Source organism: Stegostoma tigrinum, chromosome 2, assembly GCF_030684315.1.
Source record: "Stegostoma tigrinum isolate sSteTig4 chromosome 2, sSteTig4.hap1, whole genome shotgun sequence".
In the NCBI taxonomy this organism is placed as follows: Eukaryota; Metazoa; Chordata; class Chondrichthyes; order Orectolobiformes; family Stegostomatidae; genus Stegostoma; species Stegostoma tigrinum.
The window spans coordinates 136,412,037-136,437,008 of NC_081355.1; the positions used below are offsets into that span (position 1 = coordinate 136,412,037).

A 24,972-nucleotide genomic window follows, 5' to 3' on the forward strand; every position below is an offset into this window, starting at 1 on the left:
TCGGAGGAGCTGACATTTTACAAGCATAGTGAAAAATGCAGCATAATTGATCAGAAAATTTCAAAGCAACCTTGGTTGACAATTTATTCAAAAACATTCCCACCCTAGGTCCATATATGGGGAGAATGTTTCACTAGAAAATAAGAACAACTGGGTGTGAGCAGGAAAAGCCTGAAATTTAACTCAAGAAAAGCTCAAAGATATACCTGATGTTAATGAAACACAACCAGCTGATGTTTTAAGCCACTAAGTCTCCATGTTCTGAAGTTCCTCCCTCATTTGTTATGATCCGTGCAAATGGCAATAATGCCCTTTAGAGAAGGAAACTTCCATCCTTACCAGGTCTGGCCGACACAAGACTCTAGACCCACAACATGCTTGGCTCTTTACTGCCCTCTGGGCAATAAATGCTGCCTAGCCAGCAATGTCCTCATCCTGTGAATGGATAAAGAGGTAAAAAAAACTGCACACAATCCCACAGCACAACCTGCCTCTTTAGGAAGAGGGTAAAGCGGTTGATGTGGTGTATACGGATTTCAGTAAAGCATTTGGTAAGGTTCCCCGTGGTAGGCTATTGCAGAAAATATGGAGGCATGGGATTGAGGGTGATTTAGTGGTTTGAATCAGAAATTGGCTAGCTGTAAGAAGACAGAGGGTGGTGGTCGATGGGAAATGTTCATCCTAGAGTTCAGTTACTAGTGGTGTATCACAAGGATCTGTTTTGGGGCCACTGCTGTTTGTCATTTTTATAAATGGCCTGGATGAGGGCAAAGAAGGACGGGTTAGTAAATTTGCAGAAGACACTAAAGTCAGTGGAGTTGTGGATAGTGCAGAAGGATGTTGCAGGTTACAGAGGGGCATAGATAAGCTGCAGAGCTGGGCTGAGAGGTGGCAAATGGAGTTTAATGCGGAAAAGTGTGAAGTGATTCACTTTGGAGGGAGTAACAGGAATACAGAGTACTAGGCTCATGGTAAGATTCTTGGTAGTGTGGATGAGCAGAGAGATCTCGGTGTCCATGTGCATATATCCCTGAAAGTTGCCACCCAGGTTGATAGGATTGTTAAGGCGGCATACGGTGTGTTAGGTTTTATTGGTAGAAGGATTGAGTTTCGGAGCCATGAGGTCATTTCGCAGCTGCACAAAACTCTGGTGTGGCCGCACTTGGAGTATTGCACACAGTTCTGGTCACTGCATTATAGGAAGAATGTGGAAGCATTGGAAAGGATGCGGAGAAGATTTACCAGGATGTTGCCTGGTATGGAGGGAAGGTTTTATGAGGAAAGGCTGAAGGACTTGAGACGGTTTTCGTTAGAGAGAAGAAGGGTAAAAGGTGACTTAATAGAGACACACAAGATGATCAGAGGATTAGATAGGATGGGCAGTGAGAGCCTTTTTCCTTGGATGTGATGGCTAGCACTAGGGGACGCAGCTTTAGATTGAGGGGTGATAGATATAGGACAGATGTCAGAGGTAGTTTCTTTACTCAGAGAATAGTAAGGGCGTGGAATGCCCTGCCTGCAACAGGAGTAGACTCGGCAAATTTAAGGGCATTTAAATGGTCATTGGATAAACATATGGGTGATAATGGAATAGTGTAGGTTAGATGGGCTTCAGATTGGCTTCACAGGTCGGCGCAACATTGAGGGCCGAAGGGCCTGTACTGCGCTGTAATGTTCTATGTTTAGGCCATAAGTTTTACTTCTCTTTTTGTTTACCACAGAGTTCAGTCACAATCTATTCACAAGAGGCTGCCCACGTACTTCTAACAAAAGGACATCATCGTTTATTGCATAAAAGAAAACTAATTACACTAGAGAAGTATTGAAGCAACTTCACTGCAACCATCGGAAAGAATGATTTGACCTTTTTAACACGGTAATATCCTTACAGATACTCAAATCTCAGTGAAGAGCTTCTTGCTTAAATGGTATGGCTGTAACCTTTGTGCAATCTGTTACAAATTCATTAAATATTATTTTCTTCTGTTAATGTCTCTCCCAGAAGCCATTATGACTAACTGCTGATTCAGTTCAACCATTACTTATCATGCATTCCGAAAAATCAAGTCTTCAATAGCTTTACACGATGCTTTTCCTCTCTGACATCTCTACAGCTATGTAGTTCTGGGGGTATCCATGTGACAAAGTACATCAGGAGGAATTCTTCTCAGACCTGACTGAATTGAGACTGCTAATAACAGATCCTCTGCCATTATGGGCCTTGTATCCCATTATGAATCTGCTTCAGGTATGTGTCTTCTCTCCCTTTTTCAGACTCAAGTCAGCAGACACCTTTACAATTCATTTCCCAGGTGGCTTGCAGGTGATTTAACTGAAAGTACGTGACTTCTTGTCAACAATGTTTTGAACTCAATGTTCAAATGATTTTGACCTGATAAAAAAGTCAGATCTTCATAGAACTGGAAATGTAAAATCCATTTTTCCTCCACATCTGAACTAAAATTCTCAAATAATTATAAATGAACAACCTTCGTAACTTTGTTTTTGTTCCTGATTTATAGCATCCGCAGTTCTTTTGGTTTTTAACCTTCATACCATATCTCCCTTTCAACTTTAAACCCCACCCTTTGACCAAACCTTTCATAACCATTTCTAAATAATTGTTCTTCACATATTGTTTAATGTTAAAATGACTACATAAATACAAGTTGTTGGTGATTCCTGGTCAAGCAATACTTTATCCTTGCTTTCAAACTACTCCATCACCCCATTGACTCGACCAAAATTCAACAGAGCTCATTTTAAGCTCCTCAACTCAACATGTGTACTGCAAATTTTTTAATATTATTTCAGACATTCAAATACCTCTGCAGTTAATATTATTTATGATGCACGTGAAAATTTTGTTACAAAGTTTGCAGCCACTGCACGATTCAATTTGAGATCAGTTATACGTAGAAAGAAGTGTAATGTGCATTGCAATCTCAAACCTCCAACAGAGCCAGCAGCTTTTCTGACAGAGTGAAGGATTCTACACAACTGGCTGATCAGTGTTGCAGGTACTCTTTCGTGATTACTAGCAGATATGTGGTCTACACTCACTACTGAAGTCGCTGAAAATGTGTATTGCTCAATATTTCATCACAAGTATTTGAACAATTGTTTTAACATTTTATGACATCTTAAAAATTTCCATCCATAAGCGCATCATTTCATGAAACTTCAGTTTTATTAGTAAAGGGAATGCAAATTATTTGACTTCCCACAGACATTGCCAATGGAGATACAGGAGTAGCTATAGTAGACAAATGGCACAAGATTCTTCCACAAAGGAACATAAGCTGATAACGGTTATATCCGTTCAAAAATGAAAGTTGTTTGCCTTTGCAAAGATTGTGCAAAAATTGACTTATCGAATGCTTTCAAACTTACTTATGGCACAAAAGATAGTTTTGCCAAGTAGGGTTGAGGAAAATCCAAAGGGATTCCACAAATAGATTAAGGACAAAATGATAACTAGGCAGAGAATAGGGTCCCTTAAAGGTCAGCAAGGCTGCCTAACAGTGCAACCGCTGGAGATAGGGTAGACACTAAATGACAATTTTGCATCAGTGTTTAGTGTGGAGAAGGATATGGAAGACAGACAATGGGGGAAATAAGTAGCAACATCTTGAAAAATGCCTGTATTACAGAATAAGTGGTTTTGGATGGCTTTAAAGTGGATAAAAGGTGGATAATTCCCAGGGATCTGATCAGCTGTATCCTAGAAATCTGTGGGAAGCTAGGCGAGTGGTTGTTGGGCCCCTTGCTGAGATATCTGTGCCCTTAATGGCTCAGCTAAGGAGCCACAAGACTGGAGGTTGGCTAACATGGTGTCACTATTTAAGAAACATGGTAAGAAAAAGCCAGGAAACTATAGACTAGTGAGAGATAGTAGGAACTGCAGATGCTGGAGAATCTGAGATAACAAGGTGTAGAGCTGGATGAACACAGGGTCTAGGCTGTGTTCAGCCTAGACCCTGTCAGCCTTCCTGCTCCTCTGATGCGTTCATCCAGCTCTACACCTTGTTATCTATAGACTGGTGAGCCTGACATCGGTGGTGGGCATGTTGTTGGAGGGAATCCTGAGGGGCAGGATTTACGAGTACTTGGAAAGGCAAGTACTGATTAGGGACATCCAACATGGCTTTGTGTGTGGGAAATCGTGTCTCACTAACTTTATTTAGTTTTTTGAAGAAGTACTGAAGAGGAATGATGAGGTCCAAGCAGTGGATGTGGTTTATATTGACTTCATTAAGGCTTTTGACAAGGTTCCTCATTACAGACTGGTTAGCAAGGTTAGATAACATGGAACACAGGAAGAACTAGCCATTTGGCTACAGAACTGGCTGGAAGGTAGAAGACAGAAGGTGGTGGTAGAATGTTGCTTTTCAGACTGGAGGTCTGTGACCAGCAATGGGCCACAAGGGTCCATGCTGGGTCCACTGCTTGTCGTCATTTATATAAACTATTTGAATGTAAATATAGGAGGTATCGTTAGCAAGTCTGCAGATGACACTAAAATTAGTGGTGTAGTGTGGTCAGTAAATAAGGTTAGCTCAGAGTACAGTGATCAGATGAGCCAAGGAGTGCCAGATAGCATTTCATTTAGATTAATGTGAGGTGCTACATTTTGGAAAGGCAAATCAGAGCAAGATTTATACACTTGATGCTAAGATCCTGAGGGAGTGTTGCTGAACCACGAGACCGTGGAGCACAAGTTCATAGTTTCTTGAAAGTGGAGTCGCAGGTACAATGGACAGTGAAGGAGGTGTTTCATGAAGGGTCTAGGCCCAAAACGTCAGCTTTTGTGCTCCCGAGATGCTGCTTGGCCTGCTGTGTTCATCCAGCTTCACACTTTATTATCGAAGTGTTTGGTATGCTTGCTTCTGTTGTTCAGTGCATTCAGTATAGGAGTTGGGAGGCTATGTTGCGGCTGTACAAGATTTTGGTTAGGCCACTTTTGGTCACCCTGCCGTAGTTTGGATGTTTTGAAACCAGGATGGGTTCAGAAAATATTTACAAGGATGTTGCTAGGGTTGGAGGGCTTGAGCTAATATGAGAGGCTAGTGCACTATTTTCCCTGGAGCATTAAATGCTGAAGACTGACCTTATAGAGTTTTAAAAAATCATGAGGGGATAGACAAGGTCTTTTGCCTGGGGTGGGGTGGGGTGGGGTGGGGGTGAGGAGTCCAAAACTAGAGGGCATAGGTTTAAGGTGAGAGGGGAAAGAATTAGAGGGGCCTAAGGGGCAACGTTTTCACCCAGAGGGTCGTGCATGTATGGAAAGAGCTGCCAGAGGAAGTGACAGAGGTTGGTACAATTACAACACTTTAAAGGCATCTGCTTGGGTATATGAGAGATAATGGGAATATATGTGTAGGAAGGGTTTAAAGGGAGATGGGCCAAATGCTGGCAAATGGGGCTAGATCAATTTAGGATATCTGGTCAGCATGCATGAGCTGGATTGAAAGGTCTGTTTCAATGCTGTATATCTGTACAACTTTATGATCACTAACAAATTGACAAAAAGAAATAGAAAGAAATAAAAAGAAAGTAGAATAGCTATGAATATTGAGTCAAATTGCAAGAGTTTTTACAGTTATGTGAAGAAGACAGGTAAACGTTGGTCCCATAAAAGAGGGAAAATTTCTAGCAGGGAACGAGCCAGAGATATTGAACAAAGACCCAGCAAAATGCACAGATTATAGATCAGATAGAGAGGGTATCATAGTGAAGAAAAAAGTGATGTTGATAGATCTAAAGGAAAGAAGACAGTGAGAACTGTTATGATGTCAGCTAACATGGGTGACAAGCAGGATTGTAACATGGCCAGACTTTTCATAGGAATAGACTGTAGTGACTTCCATGAGAGAAAAATTAGAAAGAATAAGAGGACATCTCAGGGCTATAGCAAGGTCGAACCTTTGAGCAATGTGAGGCACGTGGGTTGGAGTGAGGTACAGTAATGAACACATGGTATCAGTTTTCGTAATAAGAAAATCCATGAGCTTGTGGCACGTATTGTTAAACAAAGGAGTTCAGAGAATGGTTAATGGCTTTCAGGTAATGATTAGTGACAGATTTTCTTCCAGGATGACCTTGAAAAGTGATCAGTTCTAATGACACACTGCACTCTTACCATTTTTTTTTAATGCATCAGAAAAAGCATTCTATCCAGATGTATTTAGGCTTGATACGACAAATGCTCTGGCCAGGACCATAAGAAACTACAGCTGGTAATGAACACAGCCCAATCCACCACGCAAACCAACCTTCCATCCATTGACTCCAACTATACTTCTCGCTGCCTCGGAAAGGTAGCCAACATAATTGAAGACCCCCGCCTGCACACCACCTCCACCCCCCCCCCCCCCCCCCCCCGCCCCACCCCCGCCCCCGCCAAAGTCATAATCTCTTTCAACCTCTTCCATCGGGCAGTAGACACAAAAGCTTAAACATTCGTATCAACAAATTCTAGAACAGCTTCATCCCTGCTGTTATTCGACTTCTGAATGGACCTCTCAAATTTCAAATTTAATGCTGACCTTGGTCTTTGAGCACCTTCTCTGCCGCCATAACATTGTATTCCTTGCTCTGTTCTACTACCCTTATGAACTTGGCATGGTTTGATCTGCCTGTACTGCATGCAAACCAAAACTTTTTACTGTTCCTAGGTACATAATAAATTAAATCATTACCCGATAATGCTTTCAGTGGTCTTGTTCTGTCTGGTGATGCATGGTTAAAATATTGGTTCACGAGCATTAATGTGTATGAAATTTTAATACAATTGTAAAGGTGGCAAAATTGAAAAAGATTACAGATTTTAATATAGATGGAACTTTTCCATAGACTGAGTAAATTCCACTATGAATGTTATTAATCCCTTCTGTATGTTGATCTGTTCTATGTGAGATACACTATGTATTTACCATCAAGACTAACAAATTAACTGTTTCTGAACCATTGCAGCATTCCAGTTAGATCAGCAGTGGTAAAATCCATCTGAAGGAGTGAACAGGAGGTTTCTTAGGGATTGGCAATCAATGGCCAATATTTTATATTCAATGCAAATGAAAGAGGAGCCACTGAGGGTTATAGGGGTGTGGGATTTAAATGGAGGATTGGAATGCAAAAAGCAGAGTTTTTGGAGTATGAGTAATTTTTTAAAAGATGGGGTTCAGAATTAACTTCTGCTGTAATGTTGCAGCAAGAGGAGGATTTGGTTATGTATAGCAAAAAGTGACATGGTTTGCATTGATTCAGCCGATTTAACAGTGGACTCTCAAATATCTGACTCAAATATTGGAGGGTGCAAATGGTTATTGTATAAGGAACTGAATTATATACATCTAATAATATGGTGAACCAATCTGAAAAAGCAACACTCAAAAACACATATTACAGATAAGAAACCTGTATTTGTGTACAAAAGTAGAATATCAATCTGACTCAGTACCACCCCTCCCATCACAAGCACACAGAATTCAATGCACAAATATTTCAATTGGAAATTATTAGTTGGAGCTATTATGACTTGGCTTTGCACGCAAGTAAATCTCAAGGTCGTAGATTAAAAAGATTATTTAACATAGTAAATGTTTATAAATTCATGCATAAATACACATTCCCACCATCTGCATATATCGATATCAAGAATTTGCCAAAATAAAAATTGCTTTTCTTGTTCAAGCTTAACTTTTCAAAGTTCAGCAATAAGTAGCATACCATTTTTATGGTTACTCATCAAAAGCAATAGTCTTCCAGCAAGCTACATAATTCAGCATTTTGAGGTTGGTTGGCTCACCGATCTAGTTTGTTGTTCCACAGACGTTTCGTCACTGTGCTTGGTAACATCCTCAGTGCAGCCTCTAACGAAGCGATGGGTTTTCCCATCTGGTTTTTAAACTCTGGGGTCCGTTGCGATAGATTGCCTCACTTCCGGGTTTCGTCCGTAGTGGAACGTATATGGGGTCGAGTTCAATTTGTTTATTAATAGCTTGCTTCGTGGAGTGCCATGCTTCCAGGAATTCCCGTGCCTGTCTCTGCCTAGACTGTCCCAGGATCTTGATGTAGTCCCAGTCGAAGTCGTGGTTCTCCTTGTCCATGTGGATTGAGATGAGTGAGTATTGGTCGTGTCTTTTTGTAGCCAGTTGCTGTTCATGTACTTGTGTTAGTTTCCTTCCTGTTTGTCTGATGTAGTGTTTCTCACAGTCTCTGCAGGGGATCTTGTAGATGGCATTGGTCCTGTCCACAGCGGGGATTGGGTCTTTAATTCGGGTGAGCACTTGTCGTAGGGTTGATGTGGGCTTGTGTGCCACTCCGATTCCAACAGTCATAGAAGTCTTGTGGTGAATTCTGACGTGTTCCTGATGTAGGGTAGAGTGATGAGTGTGTCGGGGCTTATAGAATCTTTCTGGTGCTGTTCCTGCAGGCATCTCCTGACTCAGTTTTTTGGATATCCATTATCCTCGAACACTTGGAAGAGGTATTCTTCTTCCTCGGTGTAGTTCCATGTTGCTGCTTTGTTGCACTTTGCTGCGAACACTATTTAAAAGTAACGAAACATCTGTGGAACAACAAACCAGCTCAGCAAGCCAACCAGCCTCAATACCTATAAACCGAGCTACAAAACTACTCCAAAACATAGAACATAGAACAATACAGCACAGAACAGGCCCTTCGGCCCTCGATGTTGCACCGACCTGTCAAAGCCCCTCCCCCTACACTATCCCATCATCCATATGCTTATCCAAGGACTGTTTAAATGCCCCTAATGTGGCTGTGTTAACTACATTGACAGGCAGGGCATTCCACGCCATTACGACTCTCCGAGTAAAGAACCTGCCTCTGACATCTGTCTTAAATCTATCACCCCTCAATTTGTAGCTATGCCCCCTTGTACAAGCTCCGGAACTCAATCCTTCTACCAATAAAACCTAACACACCGTAAGCCTTCTTAACAGCACTATCAAAATTGTTGCTTGCTAGATGATTATAAATCCTATCTCTTATAATCCTTTCCAAAACTTTCCCTACATCAGACGTAAGGCTCACAGGTCTATAATTACCTGGGTCATCCCTACTGCCCTTCTTGAACAAAAACATTAGAGAACTCAGCATTTTTCCAGACTTATTGGTTCACAAAGCTTTACCATATCAAAATGTGCCATATCAAAATCAAATTTCAATTTAAAACAAAGAAAAGACACTATCATGCATGACAATATTAATCTCCTACCCCTCCAAAAAACAGATTTCTCTCTTACCTCCATTCTTATCCCACATCAAAGCTAAAGGAATTTAACCAGAACAAGACAAATGTGTGAGCAGGTAGAGTCCTTAAAGCAATTTAACAAGGAAACACCTAAGAATTAAATAATTTTGCATTACTACTCTACGCTTCAATTTACAGTGAGGAATTTCGCTCTGTTATAGCAAGCATACAAACAACAGACAACGATCAATGGATAAATGCCTCGGTCAAATCTAACTTCGCTATTCTCCCTTGAGTCACCTCCAATGTAAACACATTGAAAATAGCAATTAGCAAACACCACATTCTGCTTTCTTTCTGAGCTGCTGATTCATGTAGTTGAGGGGAAAATCACCTTAGTAACCATATTAATGATAGCATTCAGCAGCACTGAAACAGGAGCACATTTCTCACTGACTTTGCACAGGTTGGAGTTTTACACCAAACTGTCACAGCAAACAAGACAGTTTAGTTTCTGAAAAATCAACTAAATTTCTCAATATGTCAGTGCTATTGGGTAGAAATGTATTGTTTTAAATTATATTTGAAGGATCTTTCAGAAGATTATTTATACATACAAATTATCACAACATTTTTCCCATTTCAAATTAAAATCAGCTGTAAATCAAAGCCAAATCTCAGAAAAGACAGTCTAAGTATCTCATATTTAAAAAACGCTTTTATGCTGCATGTTTAGCGTAAAACAAAACTCCCAAATCACTTCTCAGGAGTATAATCAACGAAAATGAACACTGAGACAAATAAAGGAAATATTAGGAGAAAAGGACAGTGGTTAAGGGAACACAGTTCAATGCCTAAATGTTTGAAAGTAAGACAGGCAATGAGAGTGGGAGATGTGAGAGGGGTTAGCTACAGAAACAAAGCTTTTAGAAAACTATATATCTTGACGAAGCTTCACAGAACGGATTTCTAAGATCACAAAGGGGCACAAAGCAGAGAGTTATAATTTGGTCACAGTTTGTTGCTGCGATTCATAGGTCAGTAGATTCAGTGTTAGTTAGGATACAAGTTAAGAACTTCACCAAGCTTAAATACGAGAGAGTCAGGAAGATGTAGAAACTGGAATTCTTTACTCCAGAACTGATGTAAAGTTGGATGAAAATTTTCAGTGGCAATAGGAATGAAATTTGCATGATATTTCTGATAAGAAGCTAATGATGCTAGAAACACTACTTGGAATCAAACTGGACAACAAACCTGATAACATACTGCGGTAGCCCAAGGTAAAGGTGGGGGCGGCGAGATGGAAATGGAGTGAAGGAACAGAGGTTGCAAATGTGAGATGAAAATAATATCTTAGTGTTCCCAATGCTTAAGGAAATGAAACTGTCTGGCATTTAGATGTCTTTCAAGGGAATCAAGAGGAATCTACGTACAACTGTTGTAAGCTCATCAATGGACCATCCCAAAGGGTTGGCTGTGGGCATATTGGAATGAAATGCCCAACACAACAGGAGTACATTTAAGTCATAGCCAACAAAATATTGAGCAAACCTTCAAAGACTGACCAATGACCAAAATAATTCCATTCCATCATTTTCAAACAGCCCTCCTGAATTATTTCTAAAGGTGAGGGGATTCACCTCCAACCTGCTGGAAATGGTCAAGGGTGCACATAAATTTCGCTTTCGCAGGGATCTCATGAGAACAGAAGTACTAACACAGACAATTATTTTCACAAGTTACAAATACAAGACCCTTGGGCTTCATCTCACAGCATTTGGGTCAGTACAATGGACACACACAGACAGCTTCACTGACAGGAACAGCCAAAACACCAGATAACCCATGAATAGGTGATTTAAGATTGTTGCAAGGTACAGCAAATAGATAAAATAACATTGTATCCCTACATATACTATGACTTTAATTTATTGGCAATTCATGCGCAGACCAAATCTTGCAATTACTCAGTCACACATTTGAATAACTGATGTACCATCATCCAGTAGAATGGAGTTTTGAACTCAGCTGAAACATAGGATCCTTAATCAAGCTACTTTTCTTTTTTTTTTACAAAACTTTGCACACATCCAACAAATCAATCATCTTTTCAATACGTGCTGATCAGCAGAAGAGCCCCACAGTTTAGTCAAATAGAAAGAGACCAAATAAAAAGGGGTTGATGAGAGGCAAACATGTTTCTAGATCATCACCCTGTATAATACAAAGAGATGGATTTGTTGATTGAACATCACAATAAGTTTATTTCTATTAATCTCAAACAAACCCAAATATAAGCTGATCAAACTAGTGTTTTGGAGCAGTTTTGAATCCGATGTCATCTGTTCATTCTAAGCATGCTATACTTACGACATTTCATGTCACTAATTGTACACTGCAATCAATTTCTTTTTCCTGAAAAATGAATTTGGCCATTTCCTAAGGGATGTCCTGATATAGACTTAACATTTATTTACTGAAAAAGTGTTTGCACAGTTTATTTTTCAACTTACTCCTTCATGGGCCTTCTTGGTCTGCAAAGGGGGATGACAGAACAGAGATCTTTGCTGGGTAAGCAAAAACTAGAGAAATACCGAGATAGAAACAGCAACTTGAAGACAAGGTTTTGCTCCTATTAATGCATGTTGTTTATCTTTCACACAAACTGTACTTCCACTCTTATTTATCCATCATGTTCATATATTCATTTATTCCCCTTTCCTTTAACCGCACATTGAAGTTGTTCTTAAAGGAACAAAATGTCTGATCCAATCACTAACTGCAGAACTGTATCCTAAGCTTCATAACCGCTTATGTTTTGTACAGATCATTTTTTGTCCCAATTTTTCAACAATTAGTATTAAAACCAGGTACCTTCAAAGCATAGTAGACTGCCTGAAAATGCATCACCTAATTTTCTGACAGATTCTACTTAGTATATATCCTCATTGTATAAAATAACTCCTTGCAAATCCCTTGAAAATTAATAATACCATCTAAATTAGCATCAACTACAAATTATGAGACTTAAAATCAAGATCTGTAAGAACCTGCTTTTAACCACTTTTGGTTTCTCCTTTCTAATCACTTCATCATCCAATTTTTTAACCTTTTCCATGTTCTATCCCCCTTAATCCTCCTTAAACGTTGCCAGCATTGTACCTTCTAGAATGCTTCACAAAGTCCATTTATTCCACAATAACAGCATTTCTTCCTTCGACCTTATTTCTCAGATCCCCAAAAATCGAGTAGGTTTACCAAGCAAAAGATTTTCTTTCTTAAATGTCTGTCATTTCTAATTATTTTCTCTTCATCCAAATATTTAACAATTCTTTTTTTATTTAATGATCCCAAAGCTTTCCTTCACACAAAACTGAAGTAAATCCTGAAAGTAGGTATGAAGATGACTATTTTCTAGTTTTCTGGCACACACACACTCTGTCACTAAATGCCTTCTGACTTCTATTTCTCAGCTCACTTGAAAATACTGGGGTCAGTAGGAGTAATATTATCAATAATGGTTAAGAAAATGACAGGTTCAATCTCCTTTCTAAATGCACCAAATTCAGCCAAAGAGCAGTATAAACAGTGTATCATATAATCAGTGAGGCAAGGAGGAGGTGGAGAAAAATTTTAAAAAGGTTAGATTTTTTTATAATCCCCTACCTTAACTCAACAACATTAACTGAAAGTGCATCTGTGCTTAGATCAAGTGAAAAAACATCCCATGGAAAACAATTTAAACTTCATACATCTTATTTAAAGCCACAACCCATACTAGTGACCAGTCAACCAAATGAATAGGGCCTTTATATTCTGACCGAAAAGCTGTACTGCCCTTCATCTTTGCACATCTTTTTTGCTTTAAGTTTGATGCTTTTCGTAACTTACTAAGCTAACTATAGATGGCGCCAAGGGCCTTGCCAGTGTTTTTAAACTGTTGATCAGCCTATGTCTTTGCATTTTCTTAATTGTCATGCTAGTGGTTGTAGACTAAGTTAGGTTGGAGGGAGGTAAAAGCTGCTTCCTGTTTACAGGCTTTCACAAAAATGTGCAAGTGACTCAGTACTGTAGTGAGTCCCAATTTCAGTATGCTCTAGGGTGAAGAAAATCAGAAAAACCATGTCGAAACAGGAGGAACTACAGACAAAATATCAGTAAAACAATAACCACAATTGTATCAGTATGAAGGAAAGTATCAATGAAAAAAGAAGGAAGATGGATCACAAGATTAGCTAATCTTATTTCCTGTGTTAGCGTACTGTACAACAAACATGCTAGAAAGCCTCTTCAGAGCAGGATTCAAGCCTTGGACAAACTTGGAACTTAGAGAAAAAGATACCTGCTGAGAAGAAGTACAACTTGGTACAAGAACGCACACTGAAATATAATAGAGCTCAGACACTGTAACATGGTTCTCCAATTATAGACTTTAATAAAAACACTCACATTCATATACTATCTCAGCAGATCTTCGGGATGTTCCCAACAGCTTCAGAGTTTTGAAGTGTAATCACTATTATTACTCAAGTACACATGGAAGCTAACTTTTATGGAACCAGCAAATGAGATTTAAAATGAACAGATGATCCAATGCAGATGTTGTGGTTAAAAGTAAAATGTTAGCTAGGGCATTGAGAACTTGCTGTCCTCACAAAAATATTCCATAAACAAGCAAGGAAGGCTTTGATGTGATGTCCTGTGTTAAAGGCAGCATGCTTGATGATGCAGAACATCCTAAATACTACACTATATACTTTCCAGGCTTTGAAGTGCAGTTTTAGATTATAAATTTCTAACGCAGAGCCAAGAAATCTACTCCACATCTAATAACAACTTGTATTCAGAAAGCACCTTTACACAAAGTATCCAAGGCATTTGCAGGATTGTATAAGAGGAGCTTGGCACACGATTGCCTACGTCAATGTTAGGGTGGGTGATCCAAAGTTTGATCAAAGGGATAGGTTGTAAGGAGCATCTTTAAAAAAGCAAAAGGTGGCACCAATGAGGAGATATTTAGGGAAAACATTCCAGAGGTTTGGACAAAAGCTGAGAGTTTAAGATCGGTGATTCTCAAAAAACAGGAACTAGGAGTGACACGTTTGAATGGAGTTGTTGAAGTAATCTCAGTTAGCTTCAGCAGCGCATCTTATAGATGGTACACATGGCTGCCACTGTCTGTCAGTAACGATGGGAGTGAATGTTGAAGTGGTGGATGGATTATTAATCAAAAGGGCTGCTTTGTCCTGGATGGTGTCAACTTTCTTGAGCATTGTTGCAGCTGCACACATCACAGTGCCCAGTATTCCATCTCATTCCTGACTTGTGCCTTGTGGATGGCAGTTACAAACTGAGATGACAGAAGGGGAGCTACTAACCTCTGATCTTCATTGTATTTATGTGGTTTGTCTAGTTCAGTTTCTGGTCAATAATAATCCCCATAATGTTGATAGTGAAGGATTCAGTGATGGCAATGCCACTGAAAGTCAAGGGCCAATGATTACATTCTCTCCTGTTGCAGACGGTCATTGCTAAGCATGTATGAATATTGTTCTTTGATGACTGCACATAAAATCACAGAGTCAAAGTCACAGAGCATGGAAACAGGCTTTTCAGGCCAACTCGTCCATGATGACCAAGTTTCCTAAACTGAACTAGTCCCGTCGGCCTGCATTGGGCCCATATCCGTCTAAACCTTTCCTATTCATGTAGCTCTCCAAATGTATTTCAAATGGTGTAATTGTACCTGTATCTACCACTTCCTCTGGCAGTTCATTCCATACACACACTATCCTCTGCATTGAAAAAGTTGCCCCTGAGGTCCTTTTTAAATTTATCCACTCTCACCTTACAACTATGCCCTCTAGATTTGAACTCCGCCACCCTAGGAAAATGGCCTTGGCTATTCACTTTATGTGTGCCCCTCATGATTTTACAAACCTCTGCAAAGTCACCCCTTAGCCTCCTGCACTCTAGGGAAAAGGTCCCAGCCGATCCGGCCCCTTCTTTTAACCCAAGTCGCCCAACCTCGGCAACACCATTGCAAATCTTTTGTATCCTTTCCAATTTAATAATATCCTTCTTATGGCAGGGTTGAAAGAACTGTACTCCAAAAATGGCCTCACCAAAGTCATGTATAGCCACATGATGTCCCAATTCCTATACTCAATGGTTTGACTAATGAAGGCAAGCCACCAAACACTTCCTTCACCAACTTGTCTACTTGTAATGCTACTTTCAAGGAACTATGTACCTTAACACCTAGGGCTATCTGTTCAACAACACTCTACAGGGCCCTACCATTAACCATGTAAGCCTTATCCTAAGTGGTATACCCAAAATGCAATACCTCACATCTATCCAAATTTAAACTCGATCTTCTACTCCTCAAACCATTGGCCAAGTTGATCAAGATCCCATTGTACTCTTCGATAACCTCCTTCACTGTCAACTATACCACCAAATTTCTTGTCATCCGTAAACTTACTCATCATGCCTCCTATATTCTTGTCCAAATCGTTTATATAAATGACAAACAACAGCGGACCCAGCAACAATCCCCGTGGAACGCCACTGGTCACAGGCCTGCCGTCTGAAAAACAACCCTCTGCCACCACCCTCTGTCTTCCATTATTAAGCCAATTTTACATCCAATTGGCGAGCTCTCCCTGGTCCCATGTGATCTAACCTTATTAACCAGTCTACCATGCGGAATTTTGTCGAAGGCGTCGATAAAGTCCTTATAGACAATGTATACCATACTGCTGGCAAAGGAGAGGTCATTGATGAGTCAGCTGAAAACAGCTAGGGTTCAGACATGACCCTGAGGAAGGGTCACGAAGAGATGCCTGAAGCTTAGATGATTCACCTCCAATAACTGCAACCATTGTGCTGGATATGATTCCCAACCAATGGAGATTTTTCCCTCAATTCCCAGATTTGCTAGGGTTTTCTGATGTCATCATCAGTCAAGTGCTGTATCAATGTCAGAAGCAGTCTCTCTTACTTCACCTCTGGAATTCGAGCCCTTTTGCCATGCTTCGAGCAAGGGTTTAACGAGGTTAGGAAATAAGTACTAAAAACAGATATTGCTGGAAAAGCTCAGCAGGTCTGGCAGCATTTGGGGAGAAATCAGAGATAATGTTTCAGGTTGAGTAACCCTTCCTAGTTCTGAGAAAGGATCGCTTAACCCGAAAATATTAACTCTTATTGGTTGGGAGTCATATCCAGCACAATGGTTGCAGTTATTGGAGGTGAATCATCTCATCTCATCGTCACAAAAGCCTCCCTCTTCCGCTTAACAAGAGATACAATTTCTTTAGTAAACCACGGTTCCCTTACCTTATCACTTCCTCCCTGCCCGACAGAGACATACCTATCAAGAACACGCAATATCTGTTCCTTAAACCAGCTTTAGGGAGTGTAATATAAGAGAGGATGGCAGGCATGCATTAGAATGGCAAGTGGACAGGTTAAAAAGAAATGTCACAAACGAGGTGATGAGCTGTAGTAGGGGCCAGGTCAAATACTTGTCAATGTATATTTTTAAGCTGGGTACATGAGAAAACCTTCAGGGCAGCTGAAAGGGAATTTAATATCAAACACCTGATGGTTGTATAGTGTGATCACATCAACCTGAGATGCTACAAGTTGTGTAAAATACCGGCAGAACAGACCATTTTAAGGATCAAATAATATTGTCATTGACTTAGATTCACCAACTTTAGGTACATTTAAGTCATCATTGAATAAGCTTATGGACATACATGGAATAGCGTAGGTTAGATGGGCTTCAGATCGGTACGACAGGTCGGCGCAACATCGAGGGCCGAAGGGCCTGTACTGTGCTGTAATGTTCTATGTTCTATATTACTGAGGAATTTTTAATGCAAATTAGTTCATCACAGGGGGTTCTGCTATAACGTGTGTTTCCAGCAATGCGAATTGGCTGTAACACAACTGACAAATAGGGGAAGCGGCACCTAAGGAGCAGATACTGCTTGGCCTGCTGTGTTCATCTAGCTCCACACTTTGTTATCTCGGATTCTCCAGCAGTTGCAGTTCCCATTATCTCTAACAAATAGGGGAACCCTATTTCTAAAATGCAAATTTGTGCTGGCTATAACATGGTTCCATTGAGTACAGGTCAACATCACCGGCTTTGACAAAGGAAAATTTCTTTCCTTGCAGATGGTGTAAATATTTAGAGTAAGTCATAATGAGCTCATTTGAAAAATGCAATTGGATCCTATGTCATAAACCTCAAAAATAACATTACATTGAGAACATACATTAGGAAAATACGTGAAGTCTTAGTTCACAGAGTTTATGCCGAACATATTAAATGCAAAAAAATGCAGTTTAAAATGAGTGCTGTTAAAACATGCAGCTGTGTGTGCAGTATTTTTGCCTAGATGTTACATAGTTAATATGTAAGAACTTGCTCATGCAAATCATTTACACCAAAAATTGTCTTTGAATACAATGTCGCTCAAGTTTATAACACATGTTAATCCTACAATTAACTTCAATGCCAGTGGATTACATAGGACAGAAAAGTCAGGTTTCTCTGCTTCATTTACTTGCAAATCTATCCGGAAGTCTGTGCCGATGGAATGTCAAGTCAGATCAGCAATGGGCTAGGCTATGATGCAGGCAATGTCGCAGGTGAATAGATTTTATTTGATTATAAGTGTAAAGGCTCACACAAGTGACAGGCACGGTCCCAATATTTATCGGAGTGTGGTGAGGAAGAACTTTGAGTGATTTTGAGTAATAGCTTTTGGTAGTATGTCCCTAACACTGTTTTTCCCATTTGCCCCATTATTTCTATAGCATCACTTTTCTCCAAAGTGATGTTGAGTTGGAATGCAACTACCTCATTATAGTAGAACCGCCTGTATTGCTGAACAACTTAATTGCGTAATGTTCCCTGAAACAAATGAAGGTCAAGATTTTGATTAGTGGCAATCTGATGTTTTTCTATTGTATTCAAATAGCAAGCAAAATGGTTTATGTTCACCCACTTGTGACATAAATCAATACATACTGACTAAATTATCCAATGATATTAGATCAAAAGTAACACCAAAACCAATAACTCAAAAGCACTGAACACTGTACTACTTTTCATCCTCTTCATTTCTTCGCAATTCCAGAATCAACAAAGGTACATATGCTCCTCAAAAACTAAGCTACTAGATTTCAGAAAGAACAACTGCATATTGTGATCTCCTTGAGCGCCTGTCACTCATTTGCTGGAAGTCAAAGAAAAGTAAATGGTGAACACGGAGAAACTTCAGTACATTTACATTAAACTCTACAAAACTTCCTCAAAGACAGAAAACATCATTGTGCCCTACAAACAGCAAGAGGACAAATGGCAATATTTTTATACTGATCAAAAAGAAGTAAATAAAAGCTTGGGAAGAAATGAAGAGGTTAAAATTCCATTAATAGACAATGATACATCAAACTGGTGTTTTAAAAAATCAAAATGGCTCAACTTGGCTCAAATCAAATACAGGTCTTCATCACTTTTCGAATAAGAAACTTATACACATTATGCTGTAAAAATTAACATTATGTGCATGAAAGCATATGATTTAACACCTAATCTAACTTACAAATTCTCACTGTCACCTTGACTAAGTGTCATTTAATTTTCCTGTTAAAAGTTACAATCTCCATTATTCTACTATTAACAGTGATAATTCTACTGCACAGGCATATCACACAAGGTGATTCATAACTTTTAATAATGTTATTTTTCTAAGTTGTAACCTACACAAATGATAACTCATCGATCACCAAAACGCAGCAAGGTTGAAGTTCACGCAGAGTGAATGCCCCATATGCAAAGACAGGAAATAAAGAAAAAAAAGCAAAAGAAATGAAAGTAGAACATCGTTAACAGGAAAGAAGTGAGTGTAGCTGAAAATCTCAAATTGACAGGTTAGAACTGGGCTTGAAGCTGATGTGCACACTTTAACAGAATAACACATTCAAAATCCAGGTAATCTGGCACAATCATATTCACCGATCAATCAGTAACCTAAATTTTGCCAAGTCATCGGTTACAATCATTTGTCTAAGATTCTTATGCAATTATAAATTTTCATACCAAAAATGTTGCCTTTGCTGGGAATGCTCACAATTAATCTACACCCAACAGGATTTTACATGAAGTAGGAGCAAATTACTGCAGATGCTGGAATCTGTACTGAAAACAATAAGTGCAGGAGATCACAGCAAGGCAGGCAGCTTCCATGGAGACTGGGCAAGCTAATGTTTCAAGTATAGATGACTCTTCATCAGGATTTTACACAAGTACACCACATACATGAATCATATTAACTGATGAAATAGATCAAATGGATTAAACCCCATTTCAAAAATGTTACAAATCATCATCAAGCTAACTTAAAATGAGTCTTGAATAAAATACTTCCAAATATCTAACACTGAATGTATATTTTTATGCATATTCACAACATGTTTTGTTACATTCACTGAGTTTTAATGCAGTGCCTTTATACACATTGTAAATTGTTATTGCTTGTGGCATCATGATATTTTGTCAATGCAGAAATAATAAATTACTTGTATTTTAAAATAATACATATATTTTTCAATTAAGTTACTGCAAACATGTTCGTTATTGGTATAAGATAGATATTATTGTACACATCGACCTTTTCCTCAAATATCAGCAGTTTAAAAAGAATTCATCTAACTGATTCATGATTTAATGAACAAAGATCACAGCATGTGCTTTTTTAATCTTAAATATCAAAGGAAGTATTACACTAAAAATGAGCTGCAAGGTCACTCCATTGAGTTTTTGCAGATTGTTTTCTTTAAATCCATTGCAAATTACAAAATTATTGCAGCAGAAATAGAAAACATTAGGAACACAAAGTATATTCGGGATAGGTAAAAAACAAAAATAAATTACTTTCCCATTTGGGGTGAAGGATTTCAACCTCGCGTCTTAACTTGGTTCTTGGTGTTGAATCTGCTGCATATTACCAGAATGTGCAGGCAAAAGGTGTATTGTTACGAATTCATTCTTCTTTTTAGAACTAAACTAGAAGTAGTTTTGTTTTAAAAGTGCATTTCTAAGAACAGAAGTCACTGTATTTAAAACTGGTCAAGCAGTACAATTGATCGCATCACAATGCCCATGTTCCCAAATCCAACAAACATTAAAAGTACCTGTGCTTCCAACATTTCGCGCTGTGATGAGACACGTTCCTGCTCAGTGCTGTTTGTCCTTCGAATAGAGATAGCGTGAGGTTTACGTTTCGATTTCACCTGCCGTGCAGCTGCACTGCTTCCACTTTCAATAGGCATCACTTCCTGGTGATCTCTTCACCTGGTTAGGTGAAAAGATTTATGAAGAACACATTTTGCATATTTGACAAATACTGACCATATGAATAGTCTCATGAAATGAGACAACACAAAAGCAAGCCATTTGGCTAATCATGCTAGTGAGAGAAGTGTCAATTCATTCATTCATCACTCAAATCACACTTGCATGTCAAAGCATCATATCGTCAATTAATTGCCATACAGTCTCATTGCTGTCATGTGAACAAACAACCAGGCTGCAAACAAAAAGCTGCCACAAACTGAAACAAGATCAAAACAAGATCAAAACAAGATCAAAGATAATGGGAACTGCAGATGCTGGAGAATCCAAGATAATAAAACATGAGGCTAGATGAACGCCTGCTGTGTTCATCCAGCCAAAACAAGATCCACATGTTTCTAAGTTTAGAAGTATTCCTTGAGTGCTGAATGTTGGCCAGAACACAAGGAAACTTTTGGTCTTCTTCTTCTTCAAAAAATCAACGTAGGATCCTTCATGTTCACGTGAAAAGACAGATTTGATTTAACCACTCTCCGACAGATGGCAACTCCAACACTGCAGCCTGCCATCAGGAGTGCACAAATGTCAATTTAGATTAGGAGCCCAAATCAAGGCTGAGGATTCAGATCTTATACTAGGAGCTAATCAATTCAACTTTTGAGGGAATGCGTACATTTTATCGCAGCAGAAAGTGAAATAACTGACACAAAGACAAGACAGAAAATAAATTATGAAGCTGACACAAGGGGGGGGGGGGGGTTATAAAAAAATTGACAGATTAAACGACTGGACAATGATGTGACAAATGGAATATAGTGTAAGAAAACTTTAATTTAAGCAGAAAGACTAACATATTACTTAAACGGGTAAAGTTTGTACACACTCTGAAATGCACAGAGACCGGATATCCCAGTGCATCATTTGTGAAAAGTTAGCATGCAGTTACGGCAAGTGATTAGTACAGGGGACTCTCTAGTCAGAGGCATAGACGGGCATTTCCGCAGCCAACGAGTCGTCAGAATGGTGCGTTGCCTCCTTGGGACCAATATCAAGGACATCTCTGATAGGGTGCAGAATATTCTCAAAGGGGAAAGGGACCAGCAAGAGGTCACTGTACACATGGGAACTAACGACGCAGAACCACATCCTTTTCTCGTCCTGAGTAGGGAATATAGGAAATTAGACAGGAAGCTAAAAAGTAGGTCCTCAAGGGTAGTAATATCTGGATTACTCCCAGTGCCATGAGCAAGAAAGAGCAGGAATAGGAGGATACAGCAGATGAATGCATGGCTGAGGAGCTGGTGTAGGGGAAAAGAATTCACATTTTTGGATCACTGGAATGTCTTCTGTGGTAGAGGTGACCTGAAGAAGAAGGACGGATTGCCCCTGAATTGCAACGGGACTAATATACCAGTGGGGAAATTTGCTACAGCTACTCAGGAGGATTTAACCTATTAGGGGTTGCAGATTGGACACTGGGAGATAGTGAGAAAAGAGATCAAAAGGTGCAGTCGGGAAAAGGAGCAAATCAAACACTCAGGGCAGGCAGGATCAAAGCAGAGAAAGAGGTATGACGGATAAATTACACTGAATTTATTTCAAAGCTAGAGACTGGACAGGTAAAGCAGATGAACTCAGGATATAGTTGGTAATGCAGGACTGGGATATCAAAGCAATTACAGAAACGTGGCTCAGGGATGGATAGGAAAGGGGGGCAAAACAGAAGGAGTGGTGTTTTTAACTGTGGATAACATTAGGGCTGTACTTACGGAGGATATTCCTGGGAGTACATCCGGAGAAATTAGTTGGGTGTAACTGAGAAATAAGCTTGGGATGATCACCTAACTGGGATTGTAGTACAGGCGCCCCAATAGTCAGCAAGAAATTGAGAAGAAAATTTGTAAGGAGATCTCAATTATGTGTAAGAATAAAAGCTTGATAACAGTAGAGGATTTTAACTTTCCAAACATACACTAGGACTGCCATAGTGTTAAAGGCTTGAATAGAGAGGAATTTGTTAAGTGTGCATAAGCAACGTTTCTGATTCAGTCTGTGGATGTACCTACTCAAAAAGGAGCAAAATTTGATCTACTCTGGGAAATAAGACAAGGGCAAGTGATTCAGGTGTCCATGGGGGAGCAATCTGGGGCTAGTGACCATAATTCTATTAGTTTCAAAACAGCGATGGAAAAGGATACGCCAGATCTAAAAGTTAAAACTTCTAAATTGGAGGAAGGCCAATTATAATGGCCAATTTCTTCAGGCAAGAACTTTCAAAAGTTGATTGGGGGTGGATGTTCTCAGGTAAAGGGACGACTGGGAAGTGGGAAGCATTCAAAACTGAGATAACAGGAGTCTTGAGACAGTATGTTCCTATTAGGGTGAAGGGCAAGGCAGGTACGTGCAGGGAATACTGGATGACTAGAGAAATTTGAGATTTTGGTCAAGAAAAAGAGAGGAAGCATACGTCAGGTACAGACCACAGAAATCAAGTGAATCCCTAGAAGCGTATAAAGGCAGTAGGAGTTTACTGAAGAGGGAAATCAAGAGGGTAAAAAGGGGGCATGAAATGGCTCTCACAAATAGGTTTTAAGGAAAATCCAAAGGGATTGTACAAAGACATTAAGGCCAAAAGGGTAACGAGGAAGAGAACAGGACCTTAAAGATCAGCTAGGCTACCTATTTGTACAACTGCAGGAGATGGGGGAGATACTAAATGAGTATTCTGCATCAGTGTTTACTGTGGAGGAGGATATGGAAGACACAGAACGTGGGGAAATCCCTTTATTCATTAAGGCCATTAGAGCATAAGACATTGGAGTGGAAGTAAGGCCATTCAGCCCATTGAATCCACTCTGCCATTTAATCATGGCTGATGGGCCACTTCAACTCCACTTCCCTGCACTCTCCCCATAGCCCTTAATTCCTTATGAGATCAAGAATTTATCAATCTCTGCCTTGAAGACATTTAATGTCCCAGCCTCCACTGCACTCCATGGCAATGAATTCCACAGGCCCACAACACTCTGGCTGAAGAAATGCCTCCTCATTTCCGTTTTAAATTTACCCCCTCTAATTCTAAGGCTGTGCCCACAGGTCCTAGTCTCCCCACCTAATGGAAACAACTTTCCAGCGTCCACCCTTTCAAAACCATGCACATTAATGGGGTGAGGGTGTCACTGGCAAGGCAGCATTTATTGCCCAGAGGACATTTCAGAGTCAACCACATTGCTGAGAGTCTGGAATCACATGTAGGCCAGACCAGGTAAGGGTAGCAGTTTCCTTCCCTAAAGGACATTTGTGAACCAAATGGGCTTTTCCAACAATTGACAACGGGTTCATGGTCATCATTAGATTCTTAATTCCCGATTTGTCTTTAACTGAATTCAAATTCCACCATCTGCCGTGGCAGGATTTGAATCTAGGTCTCCAGAATGTTGTCTGGTTCTGGATTAACAGTCCAGTGATAATACCACAAGGCCACTGTCTCCCCAGATAAACAGCACCATCTTGAAAAATGCCATATTACACAGACGGTACTACTGGACTGCATAAAACTCAAAGTTGGATAAATCCCTGGGGCCATCAGGTGTACCCTAGAACTCTGTTGGAAGCAAGGGAAGTGATTGCTGGGCCCCTTGCTGAAATATTTTTATCATCAAAAGCCACGTATCATGTGCCGGAAGACTGGAGGCTGGAATAATGTGGTGTGCCACTATTTAAAGAAAGGTGGCAGAGAAAAGACAGGGAACTATAAAACGGTGGACAAGAGCGGGGACTGCAAGGATGAAAGAAGTGACCACAATACCATGGTACAGGGAATAATTCAAGTGGGGGAGGAAATAGGAATGTTGTACTGGTAGAGAACTGTAAAATTAGAGGGACAGATCCTATTGTCAGCAGAAATGTTAAGATCTGTGTTGTCTGCCCGGAAACAGGCTTAAGCACATCTCTTCAAGGCTGTAGAGAAATCTGGCGTGAGAGGGGAAGAGATCCAGCATTAGTTGCCCACATTGGAACTATCAACATTGACAGGAGTGAAAAGAAGGGTCTGCTGGAAGATTTCCAATAGGCATTAAACTTAAAAGCAGGCCTACCAAGGTAATAATCTCAGAATTACAACCTGAGCCATGGGGAACCATGCATAAAGTCAACAGGTTAAATGTGTGGTTCAAATATTGGTGTAGGAGGATTTCAGTGAATTTCAATTCATAGGGCACTGACACCAGTATTGGGATAGACAGGACATGTTCTTCTTCGAAGGGCTTCACGTGAACCTTGCTGGGACCAGGTTCCTAATGAATTGCACGGAGAAGTTGAGAATAGTGGAGAGGAGGCTTTAAACTATTAAGAAGAGGTAGAGTTGGGGAGT

At 39.8% G+C, this 24,972-nt stretch overlaps 1 protein-coding gene across 3 annotated transcripts in view; it reads right to left on the minus strand.

Annotated features, from left to right (window-relative positions):
* wdr37 (WD repeat domain 37) overlaps positions 1 to 24,972 on the minus strand; it is a 124,789-nt gene that overhangs the window by 86,039 nt on the left and 13,778 nt on the right. For 2 of the 3 annotated variants that reach the window (XM_048562121.2, XM_048562112.2), the window contains exon 2: positions 20,441 to 20,600. In XM_048562121.2, coding sequence (XP_048418078.1) covers positions 20,441 to 20,578 — 138 coding nt within the window. In that variant the 5' untranslated portion in view covers positions 20,579 to 20,600. Of the gene's footprint in view, positions 1 to 9,272; positions 9,320 to 20,440; positions 20,601 to 24,972 lie in introns of those variants that run through there. The other variant, XM_048562132.2, reaches the window with a different exon arrangement.